The sequence below is a fragment of the Macaca thibetana genome, chromosome 9 (genome assembly GCF_024542745.1).
Source record: "Macaca thibetana thibetana isolate TM-01 chromosome 9, ASM2454274v1, whole genome shotgun sequence".
Lineage (NCBI taxonomy): Eukaryota > Metazoa > Chordata > Mammalia > Primates > Cercopithecidae > Macaca > Macaca thibetana.
This window is the reverse complement of record NC_065586.1, coordinates 90,580,610-90,603,890: the sequence shown is the minus strand read 5'-3', so window position 1 is coordinate 90,603,890 and position 23,281 is coordinate 90,580,610. Positions and strand designations below refer to the sequence as shown.

The following is a 23,281-nucleotide window of genomic DNA, read 5'->3' as shown; positions in this document are numbered from 1 at the left end:
ATTGTTTCCTCTTCCTTATTGTTTTACTAACCCAGACTAAGGAATAAGTGACTATTGCTGTGAATTGTGTATTCAGCAAAAAGCTAATCAGAAACCCAAAAGAATGCAATCATTTGTCTTTTATCTACCTATGTCCTGAACCCCACTCCCCACTTTGAGTTGTCCCATCTTTCCAGATCAAATGAATTCAAATACATTTGAATTCATTTACTGATGTCTCATGTCTCCCTAAAATGTATAAAACTAAGCTGTTCCCTGACGACTTTGACCACATGTAATCAGGATCTCCTGTTGTGTCATGGATGTATCCTTAATCTTGGCACAATGAGCTTCCTAAATTGACTGAGACTTGTCTCAGGTATTTTGAACTCACAAACTAAGATATGATAAAGGTTAAACAAAAGATGTATGAACAAAATATAAATATTAATAAGGAGATAAAAACCTAAAATTAAACCAAAAAGAAATTCTGGAGCTTAAAAGTATAATAACTGAGATTAAAAATTCACTAGAGGGATTCAAAAGCAGATTTGAGCTGGCAGAAGAATCAGAGATCATGAAGATAGATTGGTCAGTGGAAAGTATCAAGCCTAATGAACAGACTGAAAAAAGATTAAAGAAAATGAAATAGAGCCTAAGGGATCTGTAGGACCCCATCAAGCAGACCAACATATGCATTATGGAAATCCAAGGAGGAAAAGAGATAAACAGACAGAATATTTAAAGAAACAATGACTTAAAACAACCCAAATTTGATGACAGTCATGAATATAAACATTAAGGAAGGTCAAGAAACTCCAATCAATATATCCTCAGAGACCCACATAAGACACATTATAACTTAATTTTCAAGAACAATGAGATCACTTGGACTCGGGAAGGGGAACATCACACACCGGGGCCTATCATGGGGAGGGGGGAGGGGGGAGGGATTGCATTGGGAGTTATACCTGATGTAAATGACGAGTTGATGGGTGCTGACGAACTGATGGGTGCAGCACAGCAACGTGGCACAAGTATACATATGTAACAAACCTGCACGTTATGCACATGTACCCTAGAACTTAAAGTATAATAATAATAAAAAATTAAAAAAAAAAACAGTGACAGAGATTCTGAAAGCAACTAAAGAGAATTTTCTCCACTTTATCATTAAACTTGTTCCAAAGCATTAGAAGGCAAAGAATAATTTTTTTTATTTTTTAAATGAGGAAAGGGAGATCTATCTAGTGTCACATATCTCATTATGTGGGAGAACTTGGATTTGAATGGAGATCTTACGATTTGCATTGTGGTACATTATTGCTTATACTACGGCTTTCTCAAGAGCAATTTTAGCAAAACAAAACAAACTCCAAAAGCATTAGTTTCCCTGAATGTATACTCTAGTAACTCTGTTCCTTCATCAAAAAAGTCATCACATCAAATAGAAGGCTGGTATTTCACTCCAAGGAGACAAAGGTCATAGGTGTTCAAGAGAATGGAAAAAATATAGGGTTCTCCTCTCCTCATTACTGCAGAAGTAAAACGTGCTCAGAATAACCAATGGAAGAGCCAATGTCAGAGGATTTAGTAGAGAAAACTTGAGAAATTATGCTTCTCCCACCTCTTAGGCACCTCCAGACATAGCTTATCTGTAATTTTTTTCCCTATCATTGTCAGAAATAATAAAATAATGCACACCAAGAAAGGAAACTGATAGAACAGCAAAAAAATGTGTTTCAGTGATATATGGGAGGTAGGTGTATTATTAAACAGACACACAGTGAAGAATGACCACAATGTACAAAACTGGATGGAAAACTACATTTTTGGTTATAAGGATGACCAGGCATATCTTGAAGATATTGTGTGTTCAATTCCAGACCACCACAATAATGAAAATATTTCAATAGAGCAGGACACGTGAATTTTTTGGTTTCCCAGTATGTATAAAAGTTATGTTTACACTATACTGTAGGTTAAGTGTGCAATAGCATTACATCTAAAAAGTGTGCATAACTTAATTTTAAAATATTTTATGGTTACAAAATGCTAATAATCATTAGAGTCTTCAGCAAGTCATAATCTTGTTGCTAGTGGAGGGTGTTAGCTCAGTGTTGATGGCTGCTGACTGATCATGGTAGTGCTTACTGAATCTTTGAGTGGCTGTAAACATTTCTTTAAATGAGACAACAATGAAGTCTACCACACTGACTCTTCCTTTCATAAAAGACTTTTCTATAGCATGTGATGCTATTTGATAACATTTCATCCACAGTAAAACTCCTTCCAAAATTAGAATCAATCCTCTGAAATCCTGCTACTTCTTCCCCCCAAAAATTTACATAATATTTTAAATCCTTTCTTTTGTCATGTTAACAATGTTCAACAGTAGTAGATTCATTGTCAAGGAAACAATTTCATTGCTTATCTGTAAGAAACAACTCCTCATCCATTAGAGTTTGATCATAAGATTGCAGCAATTTAGTCACATTTTCAAGCTCCACTTCTAATTCTCTTGCTATTTCCACCACATCTGCATTTACTTTCTTTACTGAAGTCTTGAACCTCCAAGTCATCTATGAGGGTTGGAATCAATTTCTTCTAACTCATGTTAATATTGGTAGTTTGAATCTTCCCATGAATTACCAATGTTCTTAACCTTTTTGAAAAGGTTTTTAATTTACTTTGCCGTCATTATTCAGAGGAATGACTATCTCTAGCAGGTATCGCCTTCTGAACTGTACATGTCTAATGATAAGACTTACAATTTGGGTGCTGGGAAAATTGGCTAGCCATAAGTAGAAAGCTGAAACTGGATCCTTTCCTTACTCCTTATATGAAAATTAATTCAAGATGGATTAGAGACTTAAATGTTAGACCTAATACCATAAAAACCCTAGAGGAAAACCTAGGTAGTACCATTCAGGACATAGGCATGGGCAAAGACTTCATGTCTAAAACACCAAAAGCAACGGCAGCAAAAGCCAAAATTGACAAATGGGATCTAATTAAACTAAAGAGCTTCTGCACAGCAAAAGAAACTACCATCAGAGTGAACAGGCAACCTACAGAATGGGAGAAAATTTTTGCAATCTACTCATCAGACAAAGGGTTAATATCCAGAACCTACAAAGAACTCAAGCAAATTTACAAGAAAAAAACAAACAACCCCATCAAAAAGTGGGCAAAGGATATGAACAGACATTTCTCAAAAGAAGACATTCACACAGCCAACAGACACATGAAAAAATGCTCATCATCACTGGCCATCAGAGAAATGCAAATCAAAACCACAATGAGATACCATCTCACACCAGTTAGAATGGCGATCATTAAAAAGTCAGGAAACAACAGGTGCTGGAGAGGATGTGGAGAAATAGGAACACTTTTACACTGTTGGTGGGACTGTAAACTAGTTCAACCATTATGAAAAACAGTATGGTGATTCCTCAAGGATCTAGAACTAGATGTACCATATGACCCAGCCATCCCATTACTGGGTATATACCCAAAGGATTATAAATCTTGCTGCTATAAAGACACATGCACACGTATGTTTATTGCAGCACTATTCACAATAGCAAAGACTTGGAATCAACCCAAATGTCCATCAGTGACAGACTAGATTAAGAAAATGTGGCACATATACACCATGGAATACTATGCAGCCATAAAAAAGGATGAGTTTGTGTCCTTTGTAGGGACATGGATGCAGCTGGAAACCATCATTCTTAGCAAACTATCACAAGAACAGAAAACCAAACACTGCATGTTCTCACTCATAGGTGGGAGCTGAACAATGAGATCACTTGGACTCGGGAAGGGGAACATCACACACCGGGCCCTATCATGGGGAGGGGGGAGGGGGGAGGGATTGCATTGGGAGTTATACCTGATGTAAATGACGAGTTGATGGGTGCAGCTCAGCAACATGGCACAAGTATACATATGTAACAAACCTGCACGTTATGCACATGTACCCTAGAACTTAAAGTATAATAATAATAATAAAGAAATTTAATACTATCTTAGGCAAAATCTCATATCACAAAATAATCTTATAGTTACTGTAAAAGAGTAAGTATTTAAGAATTATAAAAAATACAAAAAACAGAGTAATGATTATGTTTTTCCTATCAAATACTATAATACATTATAAAACTGCAATATTAAAGATTTTGTGACACACACACACAAAAAAAAAGACTTACAATTTGAAATTACTACTTGATTCATGACTGCAAAATAAATGTTGTGTTGTCAGTAATGAAAATAACTCTCCTGATACATCTCCATCAGAGCTTATGGGTGCCATGATTAGGTGCATTGTCAAGGAGCAGTAATATTTTCAAAAGAAATTTTTTCTGAGTGGTAGATCTCAAAAGTCATCTTAAGATATTGGGCAAATTATGATGCACACTGATGTGCTGTCATCCAGATTTTGTTGCTCTTTTTTCTTGAAAATTTTTGAAGTATTCCCTAAAATGCATTTTCCATGTTGTTTACTTTATCTTGTCTCTCAGGAATGCCAATAATTCATAGGTTTGGTTGTTAGACATAATCACGTATTTCTCAAAGGCTTTCTTCATGTTTTAAAACTATTTTTCTTTTTTTCTATCTGACTGGGTTAGTTCAAAAGACTGGTCTTCAGACCCTGAAATTCTTTCTTTGGCTTGGTCTAGTCTGTTGATAAATCTTTCCATTGTAGTCTGAAATTCTTTACGTGAATTTTTCAATTCCAGAATTCTGATTGATTTTTTAAAGATGTGTATCTTTTTCTTCATTTCCCAGATTGCTTTGGTAGTTTTTTGTGTTAATTTTCAATTGTATCTTGAATTTCATTGATCTTCTTTGCAATCTATATTTTGAATCCTTTATATGTCATTTCTGAGTTCCCATTTTGCTTACAGTTCATTTCTGGGGAGCTAGCATGATTTTTTGGTGGTTTACAATGTCCAGATATTTCATGGTGTCAGAATTCTCATGATGGTTCCTTCTCATTTGGAGAGGCTGCCACTTTTAGTTTTTGAAATTATTTTTCTGTGGATAGAATATTTTCTTTTCTTATTTTTTTCTTTTCCTTTATCCTTCTCTCCCTTCCTATGGGGTGTGACTGTAGAGTATATTGGGTAAGGTCTTTTGGGTTTTCTTCTACAGCCCTATGCCCTTTGTCAACAGATTTTACGTTAAACTGTCTGATTCAACTTACAAGCAAGTAGATGGCACTTACAGGTAAGAACCAGCTGTGGCACAAGCATATGGGTATGTAGTGGATCATTGTTTACTGTGAGATGTTCTCTGTTGTTTCAAGTGATAGGCTGGACATTGGAGTACCCAGTTCCCTGAGCTTCCTGTTCTGTGGGGATGCAGAGCCACAGCTGGGCAAAGCTGGCTTGCCCATAAATACCTCAGTGATGAGCATAGGCATGGGATTTGAGGAGTATGGCTGAGAGGAGATCCTGGTAAGATTCATTGAAGTCTCTGTAAAGGGCGAGTGGGCTGCACCAGCTCCATGTCCTAGATAGGAAGAAATGTAATGTTTCCTCTCACACACACACAAAAATATTGAAATAATATCAAGCATCTTCTCTGACTACAATGAAATAAAACTAGAAATCGGCCAGGTGCAGTGTCTCATGCCTGCAACCCCAGCACTTTGGGAGGCTGAGGTGAGCAGATCAACTGAGGTCAGGAGTTTGTGTCCAGTCCGACCAACAGGAAGAAACTCAATCGCTACTAAAAACACAAAAATTAGGCAGGTGTGGTAGTGCATGTCCATAATCCTAGCTACTTGGGAGGCTGAGGCAGGAGAATCACTTGAACTCAGGAGGCACAGGTTGTGGTGAGCCAAGATCATGCCATTGCACTCCAGCCTGGGCAACAAGAGCAAAACTCCATCTCAAAAAGAAAAAAAATAAATAAAAAATAAAAAACCTAGAAATTAATAACAAGAAATTTTGGAAACTATACAAATACATGGAAATTAAACAACACACTCCTGAAAGACCAACAGGTCAATAAACAATTATGAAGGAAATTGAAAAACTTCGTGAAAAAAAAAATAATTGAAACATAACATACAAAAACCTATGGAATGCAGCAAAAGGAGTACAAAGAGAGAGTTCACAGCTATAACTGTTTGCATCACAAACAGGAAAAACTTCAGAAAATAAATCTAATAATGCATCTTAAAAAATAAGTAGGGGGCATGCCCAAGATGACCAAATAGGAACAGCTCCAGCCTCCAGCTCCCAGCGTGAGTGACACAGAAGACAGGTGATTTCTGCATTTTCAACTGAGGTACTGGGTTCATCTCACTGGGGCATGTCAGACAGTTGGTAGTTGTCCATGAGTGTAGCCCGACCAGCGAGAGCTGAAGCAGGGCGAGGCATTGCCTCAACTGGGAAGAGCAAGGGGGAAGGGATTCCTTTTCCTAGCCAAAGGAAACTGAGACACACTACACCTGGAAAATCAGGTAACTCACACCCTAATATTGCACGTTACCAAGGGTCTTAGCAAAGGGCACACCAGGAGATTATATCCCACACCTGGCCCAGAGGGTCCCACACCCACGGAGCCTGCCTTGTTGCTAGCACAGCAGTCTGAGATCTAACTGCAAGGTGGCAGTGAGGCTAGGGGAATGGCTAACTAGAATAACCAAGATAGAGAAGTCCTTAAAAGAACTGATAGAGATGAAAACCATAACATGAGAACTATGTGACAAATACACAAACTTCAGTAACCGACTCGATCAACTGGAAGAAAGAGTATCAGTGACTGAAAATCAAATGAATGAAAGGAAGTGAGAAGAGAAGTGTAGAGAAAAAAGAGTAAAAAGAAATGAACAAAGCCTCCAAGAAATATGGGATTATTTGCAGAGACCAAATCTACATCTGATTGGTGTGCCTGAAAGTGACGGGAAAAATGGAACCCAGTGGGAAAACAGTCTGCAGAATATCATCCAGGAGAACTTCCCCAATCTAGTAAGGCAGACCAACATTCAAATTCAGGAAATACAGAGAACCCCACAAAGATACTCCTCTAGAAGAGCAACTCTAAGACACATAATTGTCAGATTCACCAAAGGTGAAATGAAGGAAAAAATGTTAAGGGCAGCTAGAGAGAAAGATCGGGTTACCCACAAAGGGAAGTCCATCAGACTAACAGCAGATCTCTCAGCAAAAACTCGGCAGGCCAGAAGAGAGTGGGAGCCAACATTACATTCTTAAAGAAAAGAATTTTCAACCCAGAATTTCATATCCAACCAAACTAAGTTTCATAAGTGAAGGAGAAATAAAATCCTTTACAGACAAGCAAATGCTTAGAGATTACATAGGCTCAAAACAAAGGGATGGAGGAAGATTTACCAAGCAAATGGAAAACAAAAAAAAAAGCAGGGGTTACAATCCTAGTCTCTGATAAAACAGACTTTAAACCATCAAAGATCAAAAGAGACAAAGAAGGCCATTACGCAATGGTAAAGGTATCAATTCATCAGGAAGAGCTAACAATCCTAAATACATATGCACCCAATAGAGGAGCACCCAGATTCATAAAGCAAGTCCTTAGAGACTTACAAACAGACTTAGACTCCCATACAATAATAATGGAGACTTTAACACCCCACTGTCAACATTAGACAGATCAATGAGACAGAAAGTTAACAAGAATATCCAGGAATTGAACTCAACTCTGCACCAAGCAGACCTAATAGACATCTACAGAACTCTCCACCCCAAATCAACAGAATATACATTCTTCTCAGCACCACATCACACTTATTCCAAAATTGACAACATAGTTCGAAGTAAACCACTCACCAGCAAATGTAAAAGAACAGAAATTATAACAAACTGTCTCTCAGACCACAGTGCAATCAAACTAGAACTCAAGACTAAGAAACTCAATCAAAACCACTCAACTACATGGAAACTGAACAACCTGCTCCTGAATGACTACTGGGTACATAACGAAATGAAGGCAGAAATAAAGAAGTTCTTTGAAACCAATGAGAACAAAGATGCAACATACCAGAATCTCTGGGACACATTTAAAGCCGTGTGAAGAGGGAAATTTATAGCACTAAATGCCCACAAGAGAAAGCAGGGAAGATCTAAAATTGACACCCTAACATCACGATTAAAAGAACTAGAGAAGCAAGAGCAAACACATTCAAAAGCTAGCAGAGGGCAAAAAATAACTAAGATCAGAGAAGAACTGAAGGAGATAGAGACAAAAAACCCTCCAAAAAATCATTGAATCGAGGAGGTGGATTTTGAAAAGATCAACAAAATTGATAGACTGCTAGCAAGACTAACAAGAAGGAAAGAGAGAAGAATCAAAGAAATGCAATTAAAAATGATAAAGGGGATATCATCACCGACCCCACAGAAATACAAACTACCATCAGAGAATACTATAAACACCTCTATGCAAATAAACTAGAAAACCTAGAAGAAATGGATAATTTCCTGGACACTTACACTCTTCCAAGACTAAACCAGGAAGAAGTTGAATCCCTGAATAGACCAATAGCAGACTCTGAAGTTGAGGCAATAATTAATAGCCTACCATCCAAAAAGAGTCCAGGACCAGACGGATTCACAGCCAAATTCTACCAGAGGTACAAGGAGGAGTTGATACCATTCCTTCTGAAACTATTCCAATCAATAGAAAAAGAGGGAATCCTCCCTAACTCATTTAATGATGCCAACATCATCCTGATACCAAAGCCTGACACAGATACAACAAAAAGAGAGAATTTTAGACCAATATCCCTGATGAACATAAATGCAAAAATCCTCAATAAAATACTGGCAAACTGAATCCAGCAGCACATCAAAAAGCTTATCCACCATGATCAAGTGGGCCTCATCCCTGGGATGCAAGGCTGGTTCAACATATGCAAATCAATAAACGTCATACAGCATATAAACAGAACCAAAGACAAAAACCACATGATTATCTCAATAGATGCAGTAAAGGTCTTTGACAAAATTCAACAGCCCTTCATGCTAAAAACGCTCAATAAATTCGGTATTGATGGAACGTACCTCAAAATAATAAGAGCCATTTATGACAAATCCACAGCCAATATCATACTGAATGGGCAAAACTGGAAGCATTCCATTTGAAAACTAGCACAAGACAGGGATGCCCTCTCTCACCACTCCTATTCAACATAGTGTTGGAAGTTCTGGCTAGGGCAATCAGGCAAGAGAAAGAAATCAAGGGTATTCAGTTAGGAAAAGAAGAAGTCAAATTGTCCCTCTTTGCAGATGACAAGATTGTATATTTAGAAAACCCTATTGTCTCAGCCCAAAATCTACTTAAGCGAATAAGCAACTTCAGCACAGTCTCAGGATACAAAATCAATGTGCAAAAATCACAAGCATTCTTATACACCAGTAACAGATAAACAGAGAGCCAAATCTTGAATGAACTCCCATTCACAATTGCTTCAAAGAGAATAAAATACCTAGGAATCCAACTTACAAGGGATGTAAACGACCTCTTCAAGGAGAACTACAAACCACTGCTCAGTGAAATAAAAAAGGACACAAACAAATGGAAGGACATACCATGCTCATGGGTAGGATGAATCAATATTGTGAAAATGGGCATACTGCCCAAGGTAATTTAAATATTCAATACCATCCCTATTAAGCTACCAACGACTTTCTTCGCAGAATTGGAAAAAACTGCTTTAAAGTTCATATGGAACCAAAAAAGACCCCTCATTGCCTGGACATCCTAAACCAAAAGAACAAAGCTGGAGGCATCATGCTACCTGATTTCAAACTATACTACAAGGCTACAGTAACCAAAACAGCATGGTACTGGTACCAAAACAGAGATATAGACAAATGGAACAGAATAGAGCCCTCAGAAATAATACCGCACATCTACAGCCATCTGATCTTTGACAAACCTGAGAAAAACAAGAAATGGGGAAAGGATTCCCTATTTAATAAATGGTGCTGGGAAAATTGGCTAGCCATAAGCAGAAAGCTGAAACTGGATCCTTTCCTTACTCCTTATATGAAAATTAATTCAAGATGGATTAGAGACTTAAATGTTAGACCTAATACCATAAAAACCCTAGAAGAAAACCTAGGTAATACCATTAATGACATAGGCCTGGGCAAGGACTTCATGTCTAAAACACCAAAAGCAATGCAACAAAAGCCAAAATTGACAAATGGGATCTAACTAAACTAAGGAGCTTCTGCACAGCAAAAGAAACTACCATCAGAGTGAACAGGCAACCTACAGAACGGGAGAAAATTTTTGCAATCTACTCATCTGACAAAGGGCTAATATCCAGAACCTACAAAGAACTCAAACAAATTTACAAGATAAAAATAAACAACCCCATCAAAAAGTGGGCAAAGGATATGAACAGACATTTCTCAAAAGAAGACATGCATACGGCCAACAGACACATGAAAATAATGCTCGTCATCACTGGCCTTCAGAGAAATGCAAATCAAAACCACAATGAGATACCAACTCACACCGTTAGAATAGCAATCACTAAAAAGTCAGGAAACAACAGGTGCTGGAGAGGATGTGGAGAAATAGGAACACTTTTACACTGTTGGTGGGATTGTAAACTAGTTCAACCATTATGGAAAACAGTATGGTAATTCCTCAAGGATCTAGAACTAGATGTACCATTTGACCCAGCCATCCCATTACTGGGGATATACCCAAGGGATTATAAGTCACGCTGCTATAAAGACACATGCACACGTATGTTTATTGCAGCACTATTCACAATAGCAAAGACTTGGAATCAACCCAAATGTCCATCAGTGACAGACTAGATTAAGAAAATGTGGCACATATACACCATGGAATATATGCAGCCATAAAAAAGAATGAGTTCGTGTCCTTTGTAGGGACATGGATGCAGCTGGAAACCATCATTCTCTGCAAACTATCGCAAGAACAGAAAACCAAATACCAAATGTTCTCACTCATAGTTGGGAATTGAACAATGAGATCACTTGGACACATTAAGGGAAACATCACACACTGAGTCCTATTGTAGCCAGGGGGTAAGGGGGAGGAATAGCTTTAGGAGATATACCTAATGTAAATGATGAGTTAATGGGCACAGCACACCAACATGTCACATGTATACATATGTAACAAACCTGTATGTTGTGCATGTGTACCCTAGAACTTAAAGTATAATAAAAAATTAATAAATAAGTAAAGCAAGAGCAAACCAACCCAACATTAATAGAAAAAAAGAAATCATAAAGATCAGAACAGAAATAAATAAAACGGAAATTTAAAAACAATACAAAAGATCAATGCAACAAGACATTTGTTTTTTGAAAAGTTAAACAAAATTGACAAACCTTTTGCCAGATTAAGAAAAAAGGAGAGGAAATACAAATAAATAAAATCAGAGATGAAAAAGGAGACATTACAACTGATACTGCAGAAATTCAAAGGATCATTAATGGCTACTATGAGCAACTACATGCCAATAAATTGGAAAATCTAGAAGAAATTGACAATTTTCTAGACACATACAAGCTACCAAGATTGAACCATGAAGAAAACCAAAACCTGAGCAGACTAGTAACAAGGAACAAGATCAAAGCCTTAAGAAAAAATCTCTCAGTTAAGATAAACCCAGGACCTAATGGCTTCACTGCTGAATTCTATCAAACATTTAAAGAAGAGTAATACCAATACTACTTAAACCAATCTTCAAAACAGAGGAGGAGGAGGAAATACTTCCAAACTCATTCAACAAGGCCAGTATTACCCTGACACCAAAACCAGATAAAAAAAAGAAAATTAGAGGCTAATATCTCTGATAAACATTGATGCAAATATCCTCAACAAAATGCTAGCAAACCAAAATCAACGATACATTAGAAGGATGATGCATAATGACTAAGTCGGATTTATCACTGGGATGCAAGGATGGTTTAATATACACAAATTAGTCAATGTGACATACCAATAGAATGAAGAATAAGAGTGATATGGTTATTTCAATTTATGCTGAAAAAGCATTTGATACATTTCAACATCACTTCATGATAAAAGCCCTCAAAAACCTGGGGATAGAAGGAACATACCTCAACATAATAAAAGCCATATATCATAGACCCACTGTTAGTATCATATTGAATGGGGAAAACTGAAAGCCTTTCCTCTATGACCTGGAACATGACAAAGATGCCAACATAGTACTGGAAGTCCTAGCTGGAGCAATCAGATAACAGAAAGATATAAAGGGCATCCAAATTGGAAAGGAAGAAGTCAAATTACTCTTGTTTGCAGAAGATATAATCACATATTTGGAAAAGTCTAAAAACTTCCCAAGAAAACTATTAGAACTGACAAATTCAGTAAAGTTGCAGGATACAAAATCAACATACAAAAATCAGTAGCATTTCTATGTGCCAACAGTGAACAATCAAAAATAAATAGAAGAAGTAATCCCATTACAATAGTTACACACAAAATAAAATATCTAGGAATAATTTAACCAAAGATTCTACAATAAAAACTATAAAACATTGATAAAAGAAATGGAAGAGTACACAAAAAATGGAAAGATATTCCATGTTGATGGATTGGAATAATTAATACTTGAAAATGTCCATACTATCCTAAGCACTCCACATATTCAATGCAATCCCTATCAAAACAGCAATGACATTCTTCACAGAAATAGAAAAAAATTCTGTAATTTATAGGGAACCACAAAAGACCCAGAATAGCCAAGCTATCCAAAACAAAAAGAACAAAACTGAAGGAATCACATTACCTGACTTCAAATTATACTACAGAGCTACAGGAACCAGAACAGCATGGTACTGGCATTAAAACAGATACACAGACCAATGAAACAGAATGGAGAACCCAGAAATAAATCCACACACCTACCATGAACTCATTTTTCACAAAAGTGCCAAGAACATAAGCTGGAGGAAGGATATTTTCTTCAATAAATGGTACTGGGGAAACTGGACATCTGTATGCAGAAAAAAATGAAACTAGACCCCTCTCTCTCACCGTATACAAAAATCAAATAAAATAAATTGAAGACTTAAATCTAAGACCTCAAACTATGAAATTACTAAAAGAAAGTATCCAGGAAACTCTCCAGGACATTGGTCTTGGCAAAGATTTCTTGAGTAATATCTCAAAAGCACAGACAACCAAAGCAAAAATGGACAAATGGGATCTTATCAAGTTTAAAAAGATTCTGCGAAGCAAACATTCAACAAAGTGAAGCGACAACACACAGAATTAGAGAAAATATTTACACACTATCCATCTAACAAAGGATTAATAACAAGAATATTTAAGGAGCTCAGACAACTCAATATGAAAAAAAACCTAACAATTCTATTTTTTAAATGGGCCAAAGATTTGAATAGAAATTTCTCAAAAGAAGACACACAAATGGCAAACAGATAATATGAAAAATACTCAACATCATTAATCATCACAGAAATGCAAATCAAAACTACAATGAGACATCATCTCAACCCACTTAAAATGGCTGTTGTCCAAAAGATAGGCAACAATTGATGCTGGCAAGGATGTGGATAAAGGAGAACACTTGTATATTTTTGGTGGGCATGTAAATTAGTACAATCTCTATGGAAAACATTTCAGCAACCTAGTGTGGAGGTTCCTCAAAAACTAAAAATAGAACTACTGTATTATCCAGCAATCCCACTGCTAGATATATACTCAAAAGAAAGAAAATCAGTATAGTAAAGTGATACCTGCATTCCCATGTTTATTGCAACACTATTCATAATGTCCAAGATTTGGAGTGTGTTCAACAGATAAATGAATAAAAAGAATATGGTACATTTACACAACAGAATATTATTCAGCCATAAAAAAGAATGACATCCTGTCATTTGCAACAACATAGATATAATTGGAAGATATTATGTTAAATAAAATAAGCCAGGCACAGAAAGACAAATACATGTTCACTCATATGTGGGGGCTAAAAAATAAAATGATTGAATTCATGGAGATAGAGAGTAGAATGATGATGACCAGAGGCTGAGAAGGGTAGCAGAAATTGGGGGATAAAGGGGGTATGGTTAATGAGTGTAAAAATATAGTTATATATAATGAATAAGATCTAGTATTTGATAGCACAGTAGGGTGACTACAATCAACGATAATTTATTGTATATTTGAAAATAACTAAAAGAGTAGAATTGGAATGTACCTGCAACAAAAAAATGATAAATGCTTGGCTTGACCCCAATTGCCCTGATGTGATTATTACACATTGCATACGTGTATCAAAACATCAAATGTACCCCATAATATAAGTACCTACAATGTATCCATAAAAATTAAAATTAAAAAAATTAATATGCAGTTACACAATGTTTAATCAGTCATGTTTACAGGGATTCTGACAATTAACATAGAATTTTCACACCCATCATACTCCTCTTTATTCTCTCAATTACTTTTGCCTAAGGTAAAAGTACTCTTATTTTAGGGGTGAGGAAGTTGGGCCTCAGAAATTCAATACCTTAACCAAGGACATGGTGTCTGCAGGTGCTATGGAACCCATAACCTCTGAGTCTTGCACCCTTTCTCCCAAATAAAACATTCAGTTCAACTGGGTTTGCTAACATTGACTGATTGTGTGCTGTGTTTTGATATTTCATGAGTCAGCCTAGTGAGTGATTTGCAAAGTAAATATTAATTTAGTTAATAATTACAGTGCCAATCAATTAAAATGGGGATGAGAGAGTATAGTTTTATACAACTTTAGTAACTTGAGTGAGTCTAGATCTTAGTTAATTCCGTACCCAGAGTGAAGAGTTACTGCCTAACTCCCATACCTACAAATTCTAGAAGAACTACAACTACACCACTTTATTTTGGATAAAATAACCTCAACTGCTCTCTTTACAGCAATTACTTTATTCCTTAAGAAGTGAGTGTCCCTGATTTGCCCTCCTCCCTTTTGATGAACTGAGTCTCCTGCCTGGGCCTTTTATAGAATGAAAAAATCATAGATAAGTTAAAGATAGAGGGGACCTTTAATTTTGATTCATTTTTAAGGAATGAGCATTTGGTGACTCAATGAGATAAAGTGCCACCAATGCAAAAGTGTGTGAGAATCAGTTTTTCAACTCCCAGTTTAATGATACTGCACATCCCATCCTGTAAAACACACATCTCAATTAAATGATCAGGAGAGTATGAGCATTAAGCCCTCCACAGTCACAGAATAATGCAAACCTCAGCATGGCTAGAATTGTGGATTACAGTGGGGATTTTTTAATTAGAATTTATTTTTTAGGATTGTTTTGGGTTCCCAGCAAAACTAACTGGAAAATACATAGTTCCCACATACTCTCTCTTCTCACCCACAGATAACCTCCCCAACAATTAGTTACTCTCACCAGTGAGGTTTCATAGCTACAATCAATAGACCAGTATTGACACATCACCATCAACAAAGTCCAGCTTATATAGGGTTCACTCTTTGTGTTGTACATTCAATGGGTTTTGGCTAATGTGTGACATGTATCCAGCATGTTAGTATAATACAGAATAGTTTCAATCCCATAAAAGTCCTCTGTGCTCTGCCTATTCATTTCTCTCTTTCCCCAAGCTCTTGGTTAAAAATATAATATTTTAGTGTCACCAGAGTTTTGCCTTTTCCAGAATGTCATGTAGATGGAATCATACAGTATATAGCCTTTTTAGGTTAGCTTATTTCAGTTACTGGTATACATATGTTTCCCGCATGTCTTTTCATGGCTTGACAGCTCATTTTTTTAACAATAAGCAATATTCCATTGTATGGATTTACTACTTTTTAATTCACCTATTGAAAGACATGTTGGTTGCTTCCAGTATTGGCAATGACAAATAAAAAGTTGTTAAAATCATTCATGTGCAGGTTTTTGTGTAGAAATAAGTTTTCACCTCATTTAGATAAATACTGAGGTCTGTTGGTGCTGAGAAGAAGTATTCCCTGTTTGATTTGGACGGGTCCCTTCCAGTCCCTTCCAATGTGGTCCCTTCCACATTGGAAGGAAATGATCAGTGACTAGGAGTCAGTGCCAAAACCCTTTTAGCCACATCTGAACAACAAAGAAGATTCAGAAAAGTGGTCCCCAGGCTGTTAAGTTAATTTTGTCTGTTCTCTAGGTAATGGCTATAATCTCAAAGTGCTGGACCAGCATTCTTCTGTTAAGAATTGCACTTCTGCAGAAATTTAACAAGTTACAGGTAAAACCACAAGAAAAAACAAGCTACAGTGTGTAAAAACCTGGCTTCTAGGGCTCCCCATTTTACAGTGATTGCATAAAAACTCTCCTCTTGGAAGGCTCAAGCAAATTAATAGTAGCATGATAACCTCAGTTTGCAAAATAGTTTTAAGCCATGAACCTAGGTTTAAAGGTAACCAATTGAAAAATCAAATGACCATAGGGAATTAACAGATGAGTTGTAAGATGAAAGATGAAATGATCATTTTAGGAAACAAACTAGCTAGAATGATGGAGCTGAAAAACCACTGCAAGAATATTATAATGCAATAATAAGTATTAACAGCAGAATAGGCGAAGCTGAGGAATGAATCTCAGAGCTTGAAGACCAGTTCTCCAAAATAACTCATTCAGACAAAAATAAAGAAGAAAGATAAAAGAAGAATGAACAAAACCTCCAAAAAAAATGAGATTATGTAAAGACACTATATTAGTCCATTTTCATACTGCTATGAAGAAATACCTGAGACTGGATAATTTGTAAAGAAGAAAAGGTTTAATGGACTCACAGTTCCATATGCCTAGAGAGGCCTCCCAATCATGACAGAAGGTGAGCAAAGGCATGTCTTACATGGTGGCAGGTAAGAGATCTTTATAAAACCATCAGATCTCATGAGACTTATTCACTATCACAAGAACAGCACAGGAAAAACCTGCCCCGCAATTCAATTACCTCCCACCTGGGTCCTTCCCACAACATGTGGGTACTATGAAACCTACAATTCAAGATGAGATTTGTGTGAGGACAGAGCCAAACCATATTATTCCACCCCTGCCCCATCCCAAATCTCATGTCCTTTCATTTCAAAACCAATTATGCCTTCCCAATAGTCCCCCAGAGCCTTAACTCATTCCAACATTAACCCAAAAGTCCACAGTTCAAAATCTCATCTGAGGCAAGGCAAGTCCCTTCTGCCTATGAGTCTGTAAAATCAAAAGCAAGTTAGTTACTTCCTTGATACAATGGGGGTATAGGCATTGGATAAATACACCCATTGCAAATGGGAGAATTTGGTCAAAACAAAGGAGATACTGGCTCCACGCAAGTCTGAAATCCAGCAGGATGGTCAAATTTTAAAGCTCAAAAAAGATCTTCTTTGACTCTGTGACTCACATCCAGGTCACACTGATGCAAGGGATAGGTGTCCATGGTCTTGGGCACTCCATCCCTGTGGCTTTGCAGGGTACAGCCCCACTCCTGACTGCTTTCAAAGGCTGGTGTTGAGTATCTGCAACTTTTCCTGGCACACAGTACAAGCCAAACTGTTGGTGGATCTACCATTCTGAGGTCTGGAAGATGGTGGCCCTCTTCTCACAGCTTCACTAGGCAATGCCCCAGTGGGGACTTTGTGTGGGGGTTCCCACCCCACATTTCCCTCTGTACTCCCCTGGCAAAGGTTCTCCATTAGGGCTCCACCCCTGCAGCAAACTTTGCCTAGACATCCAGGCCTTTCCATACATCCTCTGAAATCTAGGCAGAGGTTCCCAAATCTCTATTTTTTTTTTTTAGATGGAGTCTTGTTCTGTCACCCAGGCTGGAGTGTAGTGACACAATCTTGGCTCACTGCAAACTCCACCTCCTGCCTCAGCTTCCCGAGTAGCTGGGATTACAGGTGTCCACCACCACACCTGGTTAATTTTTTTGTGTTTTTAGTAGAGATAGGGTTTTTCCATGTAGGCCAGACTGGTCTCAAACTCCCAATTTCAGGTGATCTGCCTGCCTTGGCCTTCCAAAGCACCGGGATTACAGGAATGAGCCACCACACCTAGCCTCCAAACCTTAATTCTTGACTTCTGTGCACCCACAGTCTCAACACCATGGAAGCTGCCAAGGCTTGGGGCTTGCACCATCTGAAGCCACAGCCCGAGCTGCATCTTGGCCCCTTTTAGCCATGGCTGGAGCAGCTGGAATACAGGGCATCAAGTTCCTAAACTGAAAACAGGGAGACCCTAGGCCCAGCCCAGGAAACAATTTTTTTTCTCTTAGGCCTCTGGGCCTGTTATGGGAGGGGCTGCCACAAAGGTCTTTGACATTTCCCCCCATTGTCTTAGCGGTTAACATTTGGCTCTTGTTACTTATGCAAATCTCTATAGCAGGCTTGAATGTCTCCCTGGAAAATGGGATTTACTTTTCTATTGCATCATCAGGCTGCAAATTTTCCAAACGTTTATGTTTTGCTTCCTCTTGAACACTGCCACTTATGAATTTCTTCTGCCAGATACACTAAATCATGTCTCTCAAGTTCAAAGTTCCACAGACCTCTAGGGAAGGGGCAAAATGCCACCAGTCTCTTTGCATAGCAAGAGTGGTCTTTATTCCAGTTCCCTAAAAGTTCCTCATCTGTGTCTGAGACCACCTCAGCCTGGACCTTATTGTCCACATCTCTATCAGCATTTTGATCAAAGCCATTCAACGAGTCTCTAGGAAGTTTCAAATATTCCCACATTTTCCTATCTTCTTCTGAGCCCTCCAAACTGTTCCAACCTCTGCCTGTTATCCAGTTTCAAAGTCACTTCTACATTTTTGGGTATCTCAATAGCAGTGCTTCACTTCCAGGACCAATTTACTGCATTAGTCAACTTTCATACTGCTATGAAGAAATACCAAGACTGGGTAATTTATAAAGAAAAAGAGGTTTAAGGGACTCACAGTTCCTCATGGCTGAGGAGGCCACACAATCTTGGCAGAAGGTGAAGGAGGAGCAAAGGCACATCTTATATGACAACAGGCAAGAGAACATTGAGGGAAACTGTCCTTTATAAAATCATCAGATCTCATGAGATTTATGCACTATCATAAGAACAGCATTGTGAAAACCAACCCCCATGATTCAATTACCTCCCACCAGGCCTCTCCGACAATACATGGGGATTATGGGGCTCACAATTCAAGATGAGATTTGGGGTGGTGACATAGCCCAACCATAACAGACATGAAATCTAAGTCTCATTGGTGTCTCTGAAAGAGAGGAAGACAAAGGAAGCAACTTGGAAAACATATCTCAGGATACTGTCCTTGAAAATTCCCCAGTCTCACCTACGGAGGCTGACATTCAAATTCAGAAAATGCAGAGAACCTCTGTGAGATACTATACAAGATGACAATCCCCTAGACACACAGATTCTCCAAGGTTGAAATGCAAGAAAAAATATTAAAGGCAGGTCACCTAGAAAGGGAACCCCCTCAGGCTAATGGTAGACTTTTTAGCAGAAACCTTACAAGCCAGATTGGGGGCTCATATTCAACATTCTCAAACAAAAGAAATCCCAACCAAGAATTTCATATCCAGTCAAACTAAGCTTCATAAGTGAAGGAAAAATAAGATCCTTTTCAGACAATCAAATGCTAGGAGAATTTGTTACAACAAGACCTATCTTACAAGAGGTCCTGAAAGGAGTGCTAAATATGGAAAGAAAAGTGCCACAAAAACACAGATCCATGACACTATAAAGCAATCACACACACACACACAAAAAAGGCTGTATAACAAGCAGCTAACAATATGATGACAGGATCAAACCTGTACATGTCAATATTAACCTTGACTGTAAATGGGCTAAATGCCACAATTGAAAGGCACAGAGTGGCAAGTTGGATAAAAAAGTAAGACTCAACACTATGCTGTCTTCAAGACCTCCACCTCACAAGCAATGACACCCATAGGCAAAAAGTAAATTTGCAGAGAAAAATCTACCAAGCAAATGGAAAACACATAAAAAAAGCAGAAGATGCTATTCCAATTACAGAAAAAACAGCCTTCAACCCAACAAAGATCAAAAAAAGACAAAAAAGGCATTACATAATAGTAAAGGGTTCAATTCAACAAGAAGATCTGACTATCTGAAATATTTATGTACCAAATACGGAAGCACGTAGTTCATAAAGTAAGTTCTTAGAGACCCGCAAAGAGACTCAGATAACTACCAATAATAGTGGGAAACTTCAGCACCCCACAGACAATATTAGACATATCATCAAAGTAGAAACTAGAAACAGAACTCAACACATGACCAAGTGGGCCTAGTAGACATCTACAGAATGCTCCACCCTAAAACAACAGAATATATATTCTTATTGCCACATGGCACATACAGTAAAATAGACCACACAACTAATGATGAAACAATCCTCAGCAAATTCAAAAAAATCAAAATCATACCAACCACACTCCTGAACCACAGTGCAATAAAAATGTAAATCAATACTAAGAATATCACGCAAAACCATACAACTACGTGGAAATTAAACAACATGCTCCTCAATGAATTTTGGGTAAACAATGAAATTAAGGCAGTAATCAAGAAGCTCTTTGAAACTAATGAGAACAAAGATAAAACATACCAGAATCTCTGGGACACAGTTAAAGCAGTGTTAAGAGGGAAACATTTAGTGCTAAATGTCCACATCAAAAAGTTAAAAGGATCTCCTAGTCAGCAGGGTTATAATTAAAAAGTCAAAAAACAACAGATGCTAACAATATTGTGGAGGAAAAGGAACACTTTTACACCATTGGTGGGAGTGTAAAGTAGTTCAACCATTGTGGAAAATAGTGTGGTGATTCCTCAAAGACCTAGAGGCAGAAATGCCATTTGACCCAGCAATCTCATTACTGAGCATATACCCAAAAATATATAAATTATTATATTATAGAGATACATCCAGCCAGGTGTGGTGGCTCATGCCTGTAATCCCAATACTTTGGGAGGTGGGTGGATCACACAAGGTCAGAAATTTGAGACCAGCCTGGCCAACATGGTGAAACCCTGTCTCTATGGGAAAAAAATGGAAAAATTAGCCAGGCATGGTCATACAGGCTTGTAATCCCAGCTATTCGGGAGATTGGGGCAGAAGAATCACTTGAACCTGGGAGGTGGAGGCTGCAGTGAGTTGAGACCATGCCACTGCACTCCAGCTGGGCAACAGAGTGAGAATCTGCCTCAAAAATAAATAAATAAATAAAAGATACATGTACGTGTATGTTTATTGCAGCACTATTCACAGTAGCAAATACATGGAATCAACCTAAATTTTCATCAATGATAGCCTGGATAAAGAAAATATGGTACATATACACCATGGAATACTATGCAGCCATAAAAAGACATAAGATTATTTCCTTTGCAGGGACAGGGATGGAGCTGGAAGCCATTATCTTCAGCAAACTAACACAGGAACATAAAATCAAATACCTTGTGTTCTCACTTATAAGCGGGAGGTGAATGATGAGAATACCTGGACACGTTAAGGGAAAGACACACACTGGGACCTGTCAGAGGGTTAGGAGTTAGAGGAGGGAAAGCATCAGGAAGAACGGCTAATGGATGTTGGGCTTAAACCTAGGTAATGGGATGATCTGTGCAGCCACTCCACCATGGCAGACGTTTAAGTATGTGACAAGGCTGCATATCCTGCACAAGTACCCCTGAATTTAAAATAAGAGTTGGAAATCAAAACAAAATTAGAAAGATCTCAAATTAACAACCTAACATCACACCTACAGAAACCAATAAAACAATAAGCAAAACAACCCCAAAGCTAACAGAAGACAAGAAATAACCAAAATCAGAGCTGAACTGAAGGAAGTCAAGACATGAAAAGCCATATAAAAGACCAATGAATCCAGTTTGTTTTCTGAAAGAATAAATAAGATCAATAGACTGCTAGCTACACTAATAAAAAGGGAACATCCACATAAATGCAACAAGAAGTGATAAAGGGGACATTACTATTGGGAAAAGGCCCCCCAAAATCTGGCCATAAACTGACCCCAAAACTGGTCATAAACAAAATCTCTGCAGCAGTGTGACATGTTCATGATGGCCATAACGCCCACACTGGAAGTTTGTGGGTTTACCGGAATGATGGCAAGGAGCACCTGGCCTGCCCGGGGCGGAAAACTGCGTAAAGGCATACTTAAACCACAAACAATAGCATGAACAATCTGCGCCTTAAGGGCATGTTCCTACTGCAGATAACTACCCAGACCCATCCCTTTATTTTGGCCCATCCTTTCATTTCCCATAAGGGATATTTTTAGTTAATTTAATATCTATAGAAACAATGCTAATGACTGGCATGCTGTTAATACATACATGGGTAAATCTCAGTTCAGGGCTCTCAGCTCTGAAGGATGTGAGACCCCTGAATTCCCACTTCACACCTCTACATTTCTGTGTGTGTGTCTTTAATTCCTCTAGCACCACTGGGTTAGGGTCTCCCTGACCGAGCTGGTCTTGGCAAGTGATGTCCATCATGGGGGCTTGAATCCAGGTCAAAGTGTCACCAGAGCAACAGCTGGAGAATGTGGAACTAGCTGGAGGACACCTGAGTACTCTTAAAGCAATCCCCATGGTGAGTAAGAAGGGGAGCTTGAAGCATCAGGGTAACAATGGAACAAGTGTGGGCTGTGGTTCATTCCACCTCAGAACCTTTTCACACTGATGAGGAGGAGGAAGGAGAGTATAACGAAGTAATAGAAGAGGTTAAAGAGCAGGTTTATTTGCCAGCTAAAGTGGCAAATGAGGGAGAGGTTCATCCCTACCTTTCTGCACCCTCTCATTATTATTTTGAAGAAAAAGACCCTCCAGATCTTTCTTTTCTGGAGGACACTGGGCAAAAAGTAGTTGCCCCAATGACTGTTCAAGCAGTTCCTCGAGCAACCACTCTTAGTTCTTTTCAGGCAGGAATTCAGCAAGCTAGACTAGAGGGTGATTTAAAGGCTTGGTAGTTCCCTGTTAGAATACACCCCCCAGATCAACAGGGAAATATTATAGCTACACTTGAGCCTTTTCCTTTAAATTACTCAGAGAATTTCAACAAGCTATAAATCAGTATGGACCAGGTTCTCCTTTTGTAATAGGACTGTTAAAGAATGTTGCTGTTTCTAGTCAGATGATTCCTACTGACTGGAACACTCTTACTCGAGCTTATCTAACTCCTGCTCAGTTCTTACAATTTAAAACTTGGTGGACAGATGAAGCTTCCATTC

The 23,281-nt window shown here is 38.1% G+C and overlaps 1 protein-coding gene across 2 annotated transcripts in view; it reads right to left on the bottom strand.

Annotated features, from left to right (window-relative positions):
- LOC126962034 (cytochrome P450 2C18) overlaps positions 1-23,281 on the bottom strand; it is a 263,118-nt gene that overhangs the window by 194,998 nt on the left and 44,839 nt on the right. The window contains exon 10 of one of the 2 annotated variants that reach the window (XM_050802805.1): positions 16,879-21,715. The exons of the other annotated variant lie outside the window; for it this stretch is intronic. Coding sequence (XP_050658762.1) covers positions 21,630-21,715 — 86 coding nt within the window. The 3' untranslated portion in view covers positions 16,879-21,629. Of the gene's footprint in view, positions 1-16,878; positions 21,716-23,281 lie in introns of those variants that run through there. 2 annotated transcript variants of the gene reach the window in all.